This window comes from Dendrobium catenatum, unplaced genomic scaffold (assembly GCF_001605985.2).
Source record: "Dendrobium catenatum unplaced genomic scaffold, ASM160598v2 fragScaff_scaffold_763, whole genome shotgun sequence".
In the NCBI taxonomy this organism is placed as follows: domain Eukaryota; kingdom Viridiplantae; phylum Streptophyta; class Magnoliopsida; order Asparagales; family Orchidaceae; genus Dendrobium; species Dendrobium catenatum.
In genome coordinates, this window is record NW_021319225.1 from 472,525 (window position 1) to 486,228 (window position 13,704).

At 36.2% G+C, this 13,704-nt stretch overlaps 1 protein-coding gene across 1 annotated transcript; it reads left to right on the top strand.

Moving 5' to 3' along the window:
* The first annotated feature begins 490 nt into the window (after positions 1–490).
* LOC110100362 (phosphoenolpyruvate/phosphate translocator 2, chloroplastic) lies at positions 491–11,397 on the top strand. Its single transcript, XM_020827815.2, has 9 exons — positions 491–921; positions 5,179–5,301; positions 5,385–5,537; positions 9,172–9,257; positions 9,475–9,559; positions 9,741–9,860; positions 10,357–10,425; positions 10,811–10,940; positions 11,054–11,397. Exons 1-9 carry the CDS (start codon positions 556–558, stop codon positions 11,122–11,124), a joined length of 1,203 nt encoding a protein of 400 aa, XP_020683474.1. The 5' UTR covers positions 491–555; the 3' UTR covers positions 11,125–11,397.
* Positions 11,398–13,704: the final 2,307 nt, after the last annotated feature.

Consider the following 13,704-nt stretch of genomic DNA (forward strand, 5'->3'; position numbering starts at 1 on the left):
TCATAGGGGCTAGCGCCCCCTAACAGGATTCGACTCCGGCGAGGGGGGGGGGGGCAATTGTCCCCCTAAACTTATTGTTATATTGATTTTATCTAAACATATGTTTCATGATTATTTATTTTGTTTAATTTTTAGTTATATTTTTATATGATTACATTAATAAAGTAGATTATATTATATTTAAATAAAATTAATATTTTTGACCTTAGATGAGCCATAAAACCTTAAACCTTTCATTCATTAGATTAGGTGCTCTCCGATTTATGAAATCATGATGTTAACCAGAATTTCCAAAATTTCTTACCCAACTTCAAAAAGCACGTGCGTGCGTGTTGATCCGGTGAGCCACGGTTGGTGGGAGGTGCGGCTTAGGTCATCGAAAGCTCCGCTATAGCAGTTTTCCAACAGAAAAATTTTCCTCCATCGGCCTAGATCTCCTGCCACGTGCACTTTACAATTCGGAAACATAATTGGGGTATATTACTCCCCCTCCTTTCCGATTCTTTGAAAGGGAGCGAACGAGGACGAAGGCGCAAAAAAAAAATTTGCCCAAAAATGCAGAGCTCAGCGTTTGCCCTCTCGCCTTCCATCCCTCTCCTCCGTTCACGGAACTCAAACCCTAATCCTAGATGCCGGATCCTTTCGACCTTTTCGGCGGCGAAGCCGTCAGTTGCTCCGATCCGAGGCTGTGGTGCCTCCGGCGGCCTCCGAACGATGTCACCAAGGCTCGGCGGATGGGTACAAGCCTTGTCTTCCTCTCCTTCGCCACGACAAGATCTCGTTGTGAGGGCAAGCTCCGTACCGGAAAGCGCCGGTGAGAGCTCTGCCAAGTCCAGCGAGCTGCTGCAGACGCTGCTACTCGGCTCGCTTTTCGGACTTTGGTACCTATTTAACATCTACTTCAACATCTATAACAAACAGGTAGTTATTCTCTTCCTCTGTTTGTTTTGAGCGTTTTCTGTCATTCGAGAAGTTGGTTTGCAGTTGTATTGCTTGGCTATGATCTGATTCGATTTGTTGTTGGTTGGGTTCGATGTTTTGGTTTTCTGTTTAAGATATAATCAGGTGTTTTTTATTTGAAAAGCCTGTGTTCTAGTAAAATTATGATTTTGGCGCTTCCCATTGGTGATTATGCATTGTTCTCCGCAGTTAATTTGTTTTCTTCTGCAGATCTGTTTGTGATGTTCGGTGAATTTGAGATCTGATAAACTTATAATCGTTCTGGACCTTCTGTATAAGTGTAGTATGTTTTTCCGGTCATGTAGTTTATTCACTTATTTCTTATACAATTTTATTTTGCCTGGATTTATTGACAAATCACTTATTTCTTTGTCTTTTTTCACTTGGGTTTTCCTGTGGCTCCATTCATGAGTTGTAGAGCTAGTTTTTTTTGGGCACAAATTATTGATTTTAAAAATAAGCTCAATCTTTTTCAGAGACAGGGTAATGCTTTTAACACATTTTTATTAGAGTTTTTATCATAAAATAAGATAAATTATATATATATAAACGTACAATTGAGAGCACACATTTAATTTCTCCTGCTGAGTCTTCATATTTTGAAATTATTGTATAACTATTTCATTATCAATATTACTGAAATTTTATTTTTTTTCAATATAAATAATCAAACAATTAATATACAAGAGTGCCATATGATGGCGTTAGTATTTCTTTACAATTTTTTGGCTACAACAGTCGAATTTTTTAGGTTTGAAATAGCCAATGCAAAGTCAGTCACTAATCAGGGTTTTTCGGCCTCAATTGAGCTTATGATTGTGCTTAGGATAAGTTTCTTAGTTTATAATTTCCTTATTATTGTTAACATAAATTATGATGAGGAAGTTTTCAGCTTTAATCTTAATTTATTATGTGCAGAATTGAGTCATATTGCTCCTTTTATATCTCTTTGTTTTTCTTTTCTTCAATTCTTAATGATATTTATAAAACCTTTAACTATTTTTTGCATATTGCATTCTCAATTCTCCAGCTATGTTTGATCCATTTTATCCCTATAAAGCAATTGTCATACAATTAATCTATTCAAGCCCGGAGCATCATTGTGTTTGTCAATTAACAAAGTAAAATATTTTAGAATGTACTTTTAAGGGTGAAACTGAGCTCAATTTCTAAGGTTCGCTTATTAGAAAATATTAAGTTGCATTAGATCTCAATGAACCACTTTTGCATTAATGCAAAAGTACAATGCAAAAAGTGCTGTTGTACTGTACTTATTTTCTTTATTTAGATCCTACAAGGTTGGAGTAGCTCCAGTGATAGATAAGATTAGAGAGAGTTGCCTTAAATGGTTTGGTCACATAAAACGGCTGCTTTGTCTCGGCTAGGAGAGTAGATGTATTAGTTTTGGTTATGTTAAGGAAGGTAGATGTAAGCCTAAGAAGACTTGGTTAGAAAATATTAAAAATGACCTTTCTTTATTAGATTTAAATGAGAATTTGACTCTTAACAGGGCACAATGGAGAAAATGATTCATGTAGCCGACCCACATTGTGGGTTAAAGGCTTGATGTTGTTACTGTTGTTGTTGTAGATCTCTTTAATGGAGGGTATTTAAACAATTGGACACTTTGGTGCTTGACTTTTTATATGTTACATTATCATATTTAAAATATAGGATTCTATGATGCACCGACACGGCACTTAGAGAGGGTATGCAATGTCGGACACATGTCGGAAACGGACACGCGTCGGACACCACATGGACACGTGTCCGACACGGCATTGGAGTGTCGCAATTAAAAAAATTAAAATTAAAATCGGACACGCGTGTCGGACACGAGTTTCCGGTTATTAAATGAGGTATACAACTTAGTACATGCTCGGTACCGCTCAGTACATGCTCGGTATTGCTCAGTACATGCTCGATACCGCTCAGTACATGCTCGGTATTGCTCAGTACATGCTCGGTACCGCTCAGTACATGCTCGGTATTGCTCAGTACATGCTCGGTATTGCTCAGTATATGCTCGGTACCGCTCAGTACATGCTCGGTACCGCTCAGTACATGCTCGGTACTGCTAGGTACATGCTCGGTACCGCTAGGTACATGCTCAGTATTGCTACGTATATGCTCGGTACTACTAGGTACATGCTCGGCACCACTCGGTATCTTCCCATACAAACAACTTACGAACATTAAAAACAAGCAAAACTTCAAAATTACTCTACAATAAAATTTTGTTCCGGGGGCGCTGCCCCCGGAAACCCCCGCAGGGGGTAGCGCCCCCGGAAGACTGGTATATTGTTGTATTAATGTTGTCTTATTATTGGGATATGTTGCTATGCTACTGGCAGGGGTGGATTAGGTGAAGGTTCAAAAGAGACATCTGTCCACGCCGTGTCCGTGCCCTGTATTTTTAAAAATTATTATATATTATATTAAAAAAATATTATGCCGTGTCCACGCCGTACCCGTGTCCTATATTTTTAAAAATTGCCGTGTCCGTGTCGTGTCGCGTCCGTGTCGCCGTGTCCGTGTCGGTGCATCATAGATAGGATTTGATTAATAAATACTGGACGCTTGGTTGAGTTCTATATCCTTGACTTCCATTGTGGAGGTCTTAGGTTTGATTCCTTGAGAAGGGCTATTGTTCAGAATTTTGTAAGTTACTTGACCTTCTATATTAAACTTGGGCACTAACGACACATTTCTTTCCATGATATCGGGTATTTACTTTGTGCCTGGTAAGTCATCATTGTTGGCGATGATAAATACATTCAATCCTCTTTTGCTTAGCTAGAATTGAATGATGTATTCAGTAGCTACCCCAACTTCTTGGCTCTTGAAAGTTTAATTCCATTCATGCTATGATTGGTTAGCTCTTTAACTCTGTCATTGTGAGAGATCTGTAAATTTCTGAATGGAAGGTCAACACAGGCTACCTAGTCTCTTGGTTCCTGAAAGTTAAAATCTATTCACATCTTGTTTGGTTTGGTCTTTAACTCAATCATTATGAGAGATTTGTAGCTTTCTGGGTGCAGATTAACATATCTTAGTTATTTGAGATGTTCTTACTTCTGCTAGTCGTGTGCTTAGAATGCATCTTAGTTGGATGCTTTATTTTGGCTTGATATTTAATTCTACATTTTAGATTACCCTTCTGACGTTGCATATCCTTGAATTTGGTTTTGTTCTTTATCCCATATCTCAATCCAAAATACTAATGCTGTCCTGCTTCATGCATGTGCTTATATTGTTCATGCATGTGACTTGTACTAGCTGGGTTTATATTCCTATATCATTACTTCTAGCTAGCTAATTTTGTTTCACTAGTTGATTGTTGTGGAAAATTCTATAAGATGGTGGTGAGACCTCCAATGCTTTATGGTGCCGAATGTTGGCCATTAAAAGAGAAGCATAATACTAAGTTAAGTGTTGCAGAGATGAGGATGCTTAGGTGGATGAGTGGCTTTACCCTTAGATATAGGATTCAAAATGAGCGTATATGTGAAAAGGTTGGAGTAGCTCCAGTGGAAGATAAGATTAGAGAGAGTTGCCTTAGATGGTTTGGTCATATTAAACGGAGGCCTTCCGATGATCCGGTTAGGAAAGTTGAGGTATTAGATTTGACTTATGTTAAGAAAGGTAGAGGTAAACCTTAAAAAACTTGGTTAGAAAATATTAGAAATGATATTTCTTGATTAGATTTAAATGAGAATTTTACTTTTAACAGGACTTAATGGCAAAAAATGATTCATGTAGCTGGCCCCATGGAGTGGGACAAAGGCTTGATGTTGTTGTTGATTGTTGTGGAATCATTTCTTCACCTACAATTGTAATGGATGCTTTGTTCTGCTTACAAGCACATGATTCTTTAGCAAGTTCGTGGAATTCCTTGTGGTAAATAGCAGACATGGAAGCACTTTAATCCAGCCTCAATCATGCTTCTATCCTCTGAAAGGCAGGCAATTGTAATACACATTGAGGAGTAACTGGGCCTGGAACTGTTAGTTTCTTATTCCAAATACATGGAAGAATAGAGAAACATTTGTCCTTTTTTTTAATTTGTTTTTCTTTTCTAACTTCATTTGTTCATACTGACGTTCTGTTTTTAGTTATATCACATACTTTCTTGCTGCTGATTATTTTCACTATGGTCTTACTGCTAAGTAAACTTTCCGATATAAAATAACATAATTTGTTCTTCTTTTCATGTAGGTGCTCAAAGTTTTTCCCAACCCACTGACAATTACTACTTGTCAGTTTCTAATTGGAACGGTGTTTGTACTTTTTGTGTGGACGACAAATCTTTATAGGAGGCCAAATATAACTTCTTCGCAGGTTTCTATGCTTAATACTAGCCACTATAAACTCAACTTGTTGGTCACAAACTTATCTAATTGATAAAACCTTAAATGTTGCAGCTTTTAGCTATTCTTCCGTTGGCTATTGTCCATACATTAGGCAACCTTTTCACTAATATGAGCCTTGGAAAAGTTGCCGTATCATTTACACATACAATCAAAGCTATGGAACCATTCTTCTCAGTTCTGCTTTCTGCTTTGTTCCTTGGCGAGGTGAACTTTTCCTTTTCCGACACCTTGTAATCAAATCTGATTTTGAAATGATGCCATTATTAATATGCTTATTCTTTTTGTTCATGGAGTTCTAGTTTTAATTAGAGTTAAACGTAATAAATACTTAGTGATACCTATAACTATAGCAACCTGTTTTTTCAGTGTTATTTTATTTTATTATAGTAAATTTTTAAAAAAATGATAATGCGAACTTTGATGGAATCATTAAAACTTATTATTTTATTGCAACACCATATGGCTATATAAAAATGTCTTCAGGTGTAATGATTAAATTAATTGATACGCACTATACTTGATTGTGAATAATATTTAAACTTGTTAACATGGCTAAAATTGTTATATTCATAAAATATACATGCATATTATAGAAAATATATTCACGTATAATATTTATAAAATATAATTGGAGGGTGGGATTAAAACAATGATTAATACAACCTTCTTTATGATCTAGAGGTTGTTATTTTGGATTAGAGAAACAATTTCTCTACAACTCAGGGATACAATTCTCGACATCAATAGTCTCACAAAACCTACATTGGAGGGGAAATTCTCGTTTCTTTGGCACACCCTTTTAATAATACAACATTGTTGTGAGTTTGAAGATATTAAATTCTATTTTTGTAATATAGTTAGTAAATTGTGACTGTATTTCCTTATAAAGATTATCAAATTGTTAAGATTGCCAATTGGACAAATAAAGTCCAATTGCTTGTTTGGATGGCCCTTGATCAACTTTATTGAGGTGCATTGAATAGCTTGGCAGGTGGGAATGGTCAAGCAAAAGGTACAATAACTACAACATATACAAATGCCTATGGCCGACGCTAGAAGATTTGTATGCAAAGCAATGACCACGAGCAAAGGCATAATGCGAATACATTTATATACGGATAACTAGTAGGAGATTCGTTAGTGCACTGCAATACACTTGTAAAAAGCAACAAGTAGTGCATGACAGTCTACCTATACAAAACAAGCAAATGCAGAAGGATCACAACAGACACGAGCTTCTATGAGCCGACATAGAAGACCTGTTAAATATTCCAAAATACCCCTGCATATGCACCACGATATGTATGAACAAAAATATAAAGAAATGTATATGCAATGACACACCCGCATGGGCTCCGACGATCATGTTACGGGTATACACGTGACATCTACGAATGTTGCGCGGGTCAAATGATGAACCCAAGTTCGAGCTCAATCATTCAATTTAGGTAGATAGGAGTCGACACGGTTCGAACCATCAAACAAATATACGGTCGCGACATCGATCGAGATATTTATTTTAATATGTTCATATTAGTCCTTTAAAGTCTATAATCAAGAAAATTCGCTCATAAAAGCATATAGATGACAACGAATCCAATCCTCTGTTGGCAAGTTGACAAAGTCGATAAGGTTCAATCCGTAAATGAAAATTCTTTGTAATACCCTGATGATGGTCATGTTGAATGCAAATCTCAACCGGAGGGGGTTAATTCAAAATATTTTATATGCCGTCCAAATGCCCATGAAAACCTAAAAATTAAAAAAATCCCAAAATTCAAACTATTTAAAAATTGAAATCAAGAATCAACCACTTAAGACAAAAACTCATCCATCCTCCACAACAGTTTATCAAGGTGGACAAATTTGAAAATACACTTCAACTCACAAATAGTTAATGTTTGGTCGAGAATATTATTAGGATTCATTCTCAGACAGTTTCCTGCCAGTAAGGACGTGGCACGTGTTTTCTAACTGGCGGTTTTGCTACCAAATGACACCGCATGTAAACAGTTATGACTGGGGCCCTCTGAACCGGGTGGTTTTGCAGTCAAATGACACCACTAAATTACGGTTATGGCCAGAGCCTGTATGCTTCCCAATGATATCAAATCCTTGAGATATGAATCAATATGATACAATCGATAGGACACAAAACCCTCTGTTAGCTAAGGTGGATTCAGATTTGTCCCCTTTGACAAATATTCACCCCAGGTCTATAAGGTACCCTCGGACGACGCAACCCATGGTTGCCGACAAGGATCCTTTTGTCAGGTTGGGTCAACTATCTCTTCTGACTAAGTAGACCAGGGACCACGATAGCCTGGGATGACGGAACCATGAGATATTGATTGGGTCCATCATCCATCCCCTCACCATCCGCTTTAAGTACGTGGTGGTGAAAATTCTAAATTTTAAATATCAATTCAACAATACCTAAACCCATGCTGCTACTATATGTCGGATACCATGTATCTACGGATATGATGTATTCACTTGACGACCAGCCTTAATCGATAGTTCTCTCTCGTTACCGGGAGGGGTAAGTAATTATAGGAGCTTGCGCCTATCGGAAACAAGAACTCAGATCATAAAGTCCTTGCAAAATGAGATTGAAATTTCTGGGTACTGTCTTATCTTCAAATCTAACCTGCCTTTCCAAAATTTACCCCAGAACTTAATCCGTTAAAACTCCACGAAAGCAACAGGGAGGCCGGGGCGTGAATTTTCAGAGCCCACACCTCTGGTCAATTTATGCTTCACCCTTATCTGCTGACCAAGCCCATGTGATGCACTTGTCATCGTCCAGTGGCACCATCAGTCTGTTCAGAAGTGCAATAGTTTAACAATGCAACCTCTCCAGGTGCTTCAGTTAGGTGATGTTGTCATTCTCTCATCCTCATATGTTGTTGAACACTTGAGCCTTGCCATAACTGCTACCAACATGTCCATGCCTTCAGCTGATGCAATGGCCGTTCGCCACCACTACTGGTCTAAATACATTGATGTTCTAAAATTTCCATTTACCATTTTGCTTGATGTCAAAAGATAGCAGCTACTAGGGAACTCTATTGTGTCTGATTGGTGTTGCAGGGAGTAGCAGGCGGCAACTTGGTGTCGCAGGAGTAATTATTCCGTCAGGTTATCGAATGCATCCGGAAACCAATAACAAAATGCCACGTCACTAAAGTGCTCGGTACCGTGCTCGGTACAGCGCACTCTGTACACTCGGTATGCTCGGTATTGCTCGGTATTTTCACCGGATGTAATAATTTCTCGTGTCGCAGGGTGTAGCAGGGGGTAACTTGGTTCAAATGTCTCTTTATGAGTGTTAGAAAACACAGTCAAGTCATTATTTTTAAACTCCTTGTCAGAAATAATAATTATAATATATTAAATGAGAGAGAGAGAGAGAGATTCAATATTTTAATTTACCAGGATATGATAGTTATTTAGTGATATATATACATGTTTGTTAAATACGACTAAAGTTAACTAAAAATTTAAGATTTCTAAATACTTCTTTCAAAATTATATATTTATTTAATGTTGTTTTATACTATTTTTATTTGTAATCTCTTTGAAATAATTGGTTAGGTTTCTGTTTTATTTACTTGATATTCCAAAGTTATTTTTTGTTTAAAAAAAAAAGAAAAGCCATAAGATAAACTAAACAATACAAACCATAGCTCAAGTGATTGACCTAGTCAAGTCACAGTGCATAACTTCTTATCTGCCAGGCTTGTCTGCATGCAAGCAATGTATTCAGAAATTTACAGTTACTATTTTTGTGTTATTGTGTTCTTGGTGTTTACTTTGTTTTACTTGAAATGTGCAGCAACCTTCCGTCTGGGTTTTATTTTCTCTTGCACCAATTGTTGGTGGTGTGGCTCTAGCATCTATGACCGAAGCTTCTTTTAATTGGTAAGAAAATTTATCGATACCAGTTCAATTAGGAAGCAACATTAGGATGCGTAATCTTTCTCTTACATCTTATTAAGATTAATTTTTGAGTGCTTATTCAACTTGTATTTTGCGCTCTCTATTTCTTCAGTTTGAACTCATTCTTAACCAATCTCTTTACCTTCGTTTATGGTGAACACAGTTTAAGTCAGCTTATCAGTTTGCTTTCATAAAACAGGGCAGGCTTTTGGAGTGCTATGGCTTCCAATTTGACATTTCAATCCCGTAATGTTCTTAGCAAAAAAGTCATGGTCAAGAGAGAGGTTTGTGGACCTTCCATTAAGTGCGAGTGAGAATTTCATGGAACATGGTGCACTGTCCTTTGCTAAATTATAAACCACAATGTCCATGCATACTCCTTGATATTAGGGAACTCTATTTGGCTAAATTCTCTCCAATTTTTATTTCATTGTAGTTCTGATTTATTTATGTAATTTTGAACAGGAATCTCTGGACAATATCAACCTCTTCTCAATTATAACAATTATGTCTCTGCTCCTGTTAGCTCCTGTCACATTCTTTGTTGAAGGCGTCAAGTTCACTCCGTCATACCTACAGTCTGCAGTGAGTTTTCCGGATCTAAAACCTTTTAGACTTGCATGCGTGGATCTACGCACTTTCATGTGTGCTTGCATCCACACTTCTTGTGTGTATGCTTAGAACGTCTTCTGGCTTGATTTGCGCTCCTTATAATGCAGTAACTTGTGATTTCAACATTCCATTTGTACACAAAGAATTAAAAAAAAAAAAAAACAGTACCTTCATCTTGAATGATGGTTATTGCTTCTGTTTCCATAGATGTAACAGAGACGAAAACTAATGCTTCGTTTGGGACGGCTTTTTTGCTGCTTATTAAAGCAGCTTTCGAGTACAAAAATTTTAACTTTTGTACTATAAAGTTGTTTTAAGAAGCAACAAGAAAGCCGTCCCAAACGAAGCCTAAATCTTATTGTTTGATGAGAAAGTTATTTGTGAATATTTGTAATGTTTTTTTAGGTTGAGCTCTTGCTTTAATGATGTGTGCTGGGTCTCATTGCTCCTTTTGTTGTAAACTTTGCAGGGTTTGAACCTCAAGCAAATCTATGTGAGATCCCTGATTGCAGGATTATGCTTTCATGCTTATCAGCAGGTTAGACTTTGCTTTTCATACTTGTATTTCTATATGGTAGTACCAGAAACTATTCTACATGCACTTTACAACCAGAAATTTGATGCTGGCATGCTTCGAATATTGCCCTGTCTGAAGGATACCAAATCATGATTTGTTCCTATTTTATCTTATGATGCATCTTCCGGATCAGAGTCAATCTTATAAAACATTAGAAAGATTGATTAAAGCGTCTGAAACTTCTGTGCAAAGTTTGCTAACCAGTTTTCGGCTGGAATTTGAAGCGAACTAAAGTGATAATCCTCGAGTTGATAATCTATAGATTTTTTTTTTTGGGAATATATATTTGAATGCATTTGATCATGAGAAAGGCTAATGCAACGGCTTGTAATTTATAAATTTACAGGTTTCGTATATGATTCTGTCAAGAGTTTCCCCTGTTACCCACTCAGTTGGTAACTGCGTCAAACGTGTGGTCGTGATTGTGACATCAGTTCTCTTCTTCAGGACTCCAGTTTCTCCCATCAATTCCATTGGTAATTTGTTCTGCCCCACCTTCCCTTAATTGCCATTAACGACCTCAGACCAACCTATCTTCACCTTAAATCACAAGATCCCTAATAAAATTCCCACTGATGCCTTGTTGCAGGAACTGGAATTGCACTTGCGGGTGTTTTCCTCTACTCCAGGGTCAAAAGGATCAAGCCAAAGACTGCATAAAAGGTTACATGCTGTCATTTTTGTCGTAGAATTAATCAAGAACTACTGTTATATTATTCTTTCGGGGCTTTGCTTTTATGCATTTATGTGAGGATTGCTATCATTGATGTTTCGATAATGTAGTTGTTCCTCTTGTGATAGATTTGGTATTCAATTCAAACATATAGCACTTTAGAGACATAAAATATTTCATGTTTATGAACCGTTATAGAGTTTTGAAGATGTTTCTTGTTATCAAATATAATAAAAGATTGTTCTATCGGCTTTTCTATTGTTTGGTGTCGACTTTCTTATTCATCTACTTAAAATGATTTTGGGAAGTTTTATAACTTTTCTGCTGGTGTTTGACTTTGGCAAGTTCTTGTTCTACAAATTTGATTCAGAGAATGCTAATCCTCTTCCTTGAAATGCCAATCTTATTAATGGCAGCTATAACAAGCAATTCTGGAGCAGGATCCTAATTGATATAAAGCTTCGACGTTGAAATATATGGGAGCCCATTAGCCCAACTTATTGGCGGCGCAATAAAAAAACAATGTCCCCTCATATGGAGAAATTATTAGGCGCGGAGTCCGGACATAGAGATATGTACGGACATCCATTTAAAATTTGACACATTTAGTGCACCTTGGTTGCATTCTTTTTGTGCGTTGTACTTGTGTTTTAGTTGCACTTTAGCTGTGCTTTGATTGCTTTTTTGTTGCCTTTTTTATTGCGCTTTACTTGTGCTTTACGCTTTTGGTGCGCTTGGCTTAAAGTTTTGCGGACATATTAAATATATAAAATAAACAATAAATCCAATTGAATATTCACATCCATTTTATGTGTCAATATTTTACTGGAGTCCGGACATATCTCTACGTCCAGACTCCGCATGCGGAGTGTCCGGAGACTAATAAAAATGTGCCTCATCACCTCATTGGTGGTTACCTATCTCAGTACCGCTGGGTACTGCTAGGTACCCAGTGCCTGTGCGGACGATTCTCCCGTCCGCACTACACACCTAATAATTTCTCGTCAAACTAACCAATGGAGCTTTTCTTGCTGGTTATCTTCTTCCTCGCTGATTCCCCACCCATTTTCATGGCGTCATAGCTCCTTTGATCTTTCCAACAACCTATCCATTCGGCTGGAACCTTCTCTCTTCTTCAATCAGCCCAACTGATGAATATCTTTATATTATTCCAACCTTATGTTCCACACTTCCTGCACTATCTTCTCTTCCCTGAGGTCAGAACAATTCTCCTTCTCGCTGCCTTTCACCAAGCAAGCTCATTTCCTGTTATTTTTCTCCCATGGTTTAGTTTTATTCTTATGTTATATAAGAATATTTTCTACCCTCATGTAATTTATCTTTCATTTTTCTTTTCTTTTCAATTCAATTGAGCTATGCTGTAAATTTCATGGAAAAAGAAAAGGAAAAAAAAAAAAAAAACCATTAGATTTGATAAAATATGGTATTCAAACACTTGAGTGGAGTTTCAATGATAGCTTTGAATTTTCTTCTGCATATTGATTTTGCAAGATTACTCCATCTGTTCAACGAAGAAAAAGATAAAAAAGCAAAAAAAAAAAAAAAAAGCTATTGCAACGCAGAGAATCAATCATAAATCGCTACATTACCTTGTAGCGAGCATTGGTACCGAGCAAAAACATGACGTGATTGAGTTCTGGTTGGTATCCGGACCATCTGATGTCTGCACAATAATTTTTTCTCTTTTGGGATGATTTTGTTATTGCTTTTTAAAGCAATTTTTTGTATAAAATTTTAATTTTTGTATTAAAAAATTATTTTAAGAAATAATAAGAAACCCGTCTTAAATAAAATCTGAAACTTATTATGATGTTGCTATAATATATGATTTAGAGAGTTTGGTATAAATAATCTTACTCTTATTGTTTTAGAGAAATTATTTTAATAATGGAAACTATAATTTTCATATCCTAATGCAGACAAATGAATTATTACCTTCTCAATCACAACTTTCTAAGCAATTAGCATAAATGTTAGGCCAAAAAGTCCTGCATTGCAACCTTCACAGGCACTTTAATGGCACTAATATTGTAATAAACTTCAGTGGCATCAATTAGGATTCCCAAATAAATGAAAAAAAATTATGATGGTCACACTGAATTAATCATAACAAATAAGAAAATTAGGCTTTATTTGAGATATATTTCTTACTATTTTCTAAATCAATTTTCTTAATACAAAATTTTTTAGTTCAAAATTTTTTATAAGAAAAAACTGTTTTAGAAATCAATAAAAAATTGTCCCGAACGTTCATCTCATTCAAATCTTCTGTTTTATAGGCCATAATAAAAAATAACAATTAATTTCAATTTAATTAAAAAAATCCAAATAAGGCCACATTTTGGAGCCTTAGTAGAGTAAAGTAACCTTACCCAAATCCTCATTTAATGATTATTTTATAGCTTATGTTAGTGATTTATTTTATATTTTTCTATCAAACTTGTTTTCTACATAAGATATTTCAATAGGTTTATGTGTAGTTTACATACTTATGGAGTAAATAATTGCAAACCAATGTAAAATTTTATTTTATTTAATAAAATATT

Coding starts and splice junctions, on each gene's coding strand:
- LOC110100362 (XM_020827815.2), top strand. CDS start 556: ATGCAGAGCTCAGCGTTTGCCCTCTCGCCTTCCATCCCTCTCCTCCGT. Junction 9,861..10,356: donor CGTCATACCTACAGTCTGCA/GTGAGTTTTCCG, acceptor TAAACTTTGCAG/GGTTTGAACCTCAAGCAAAT. Junction 10,426..10,810: donor GCTTTCATGCTTATCAGCAG/GTTAGACTTTGC, acceptor ATAAATTTACAG/GTTTCGTATATGATTCTGTC.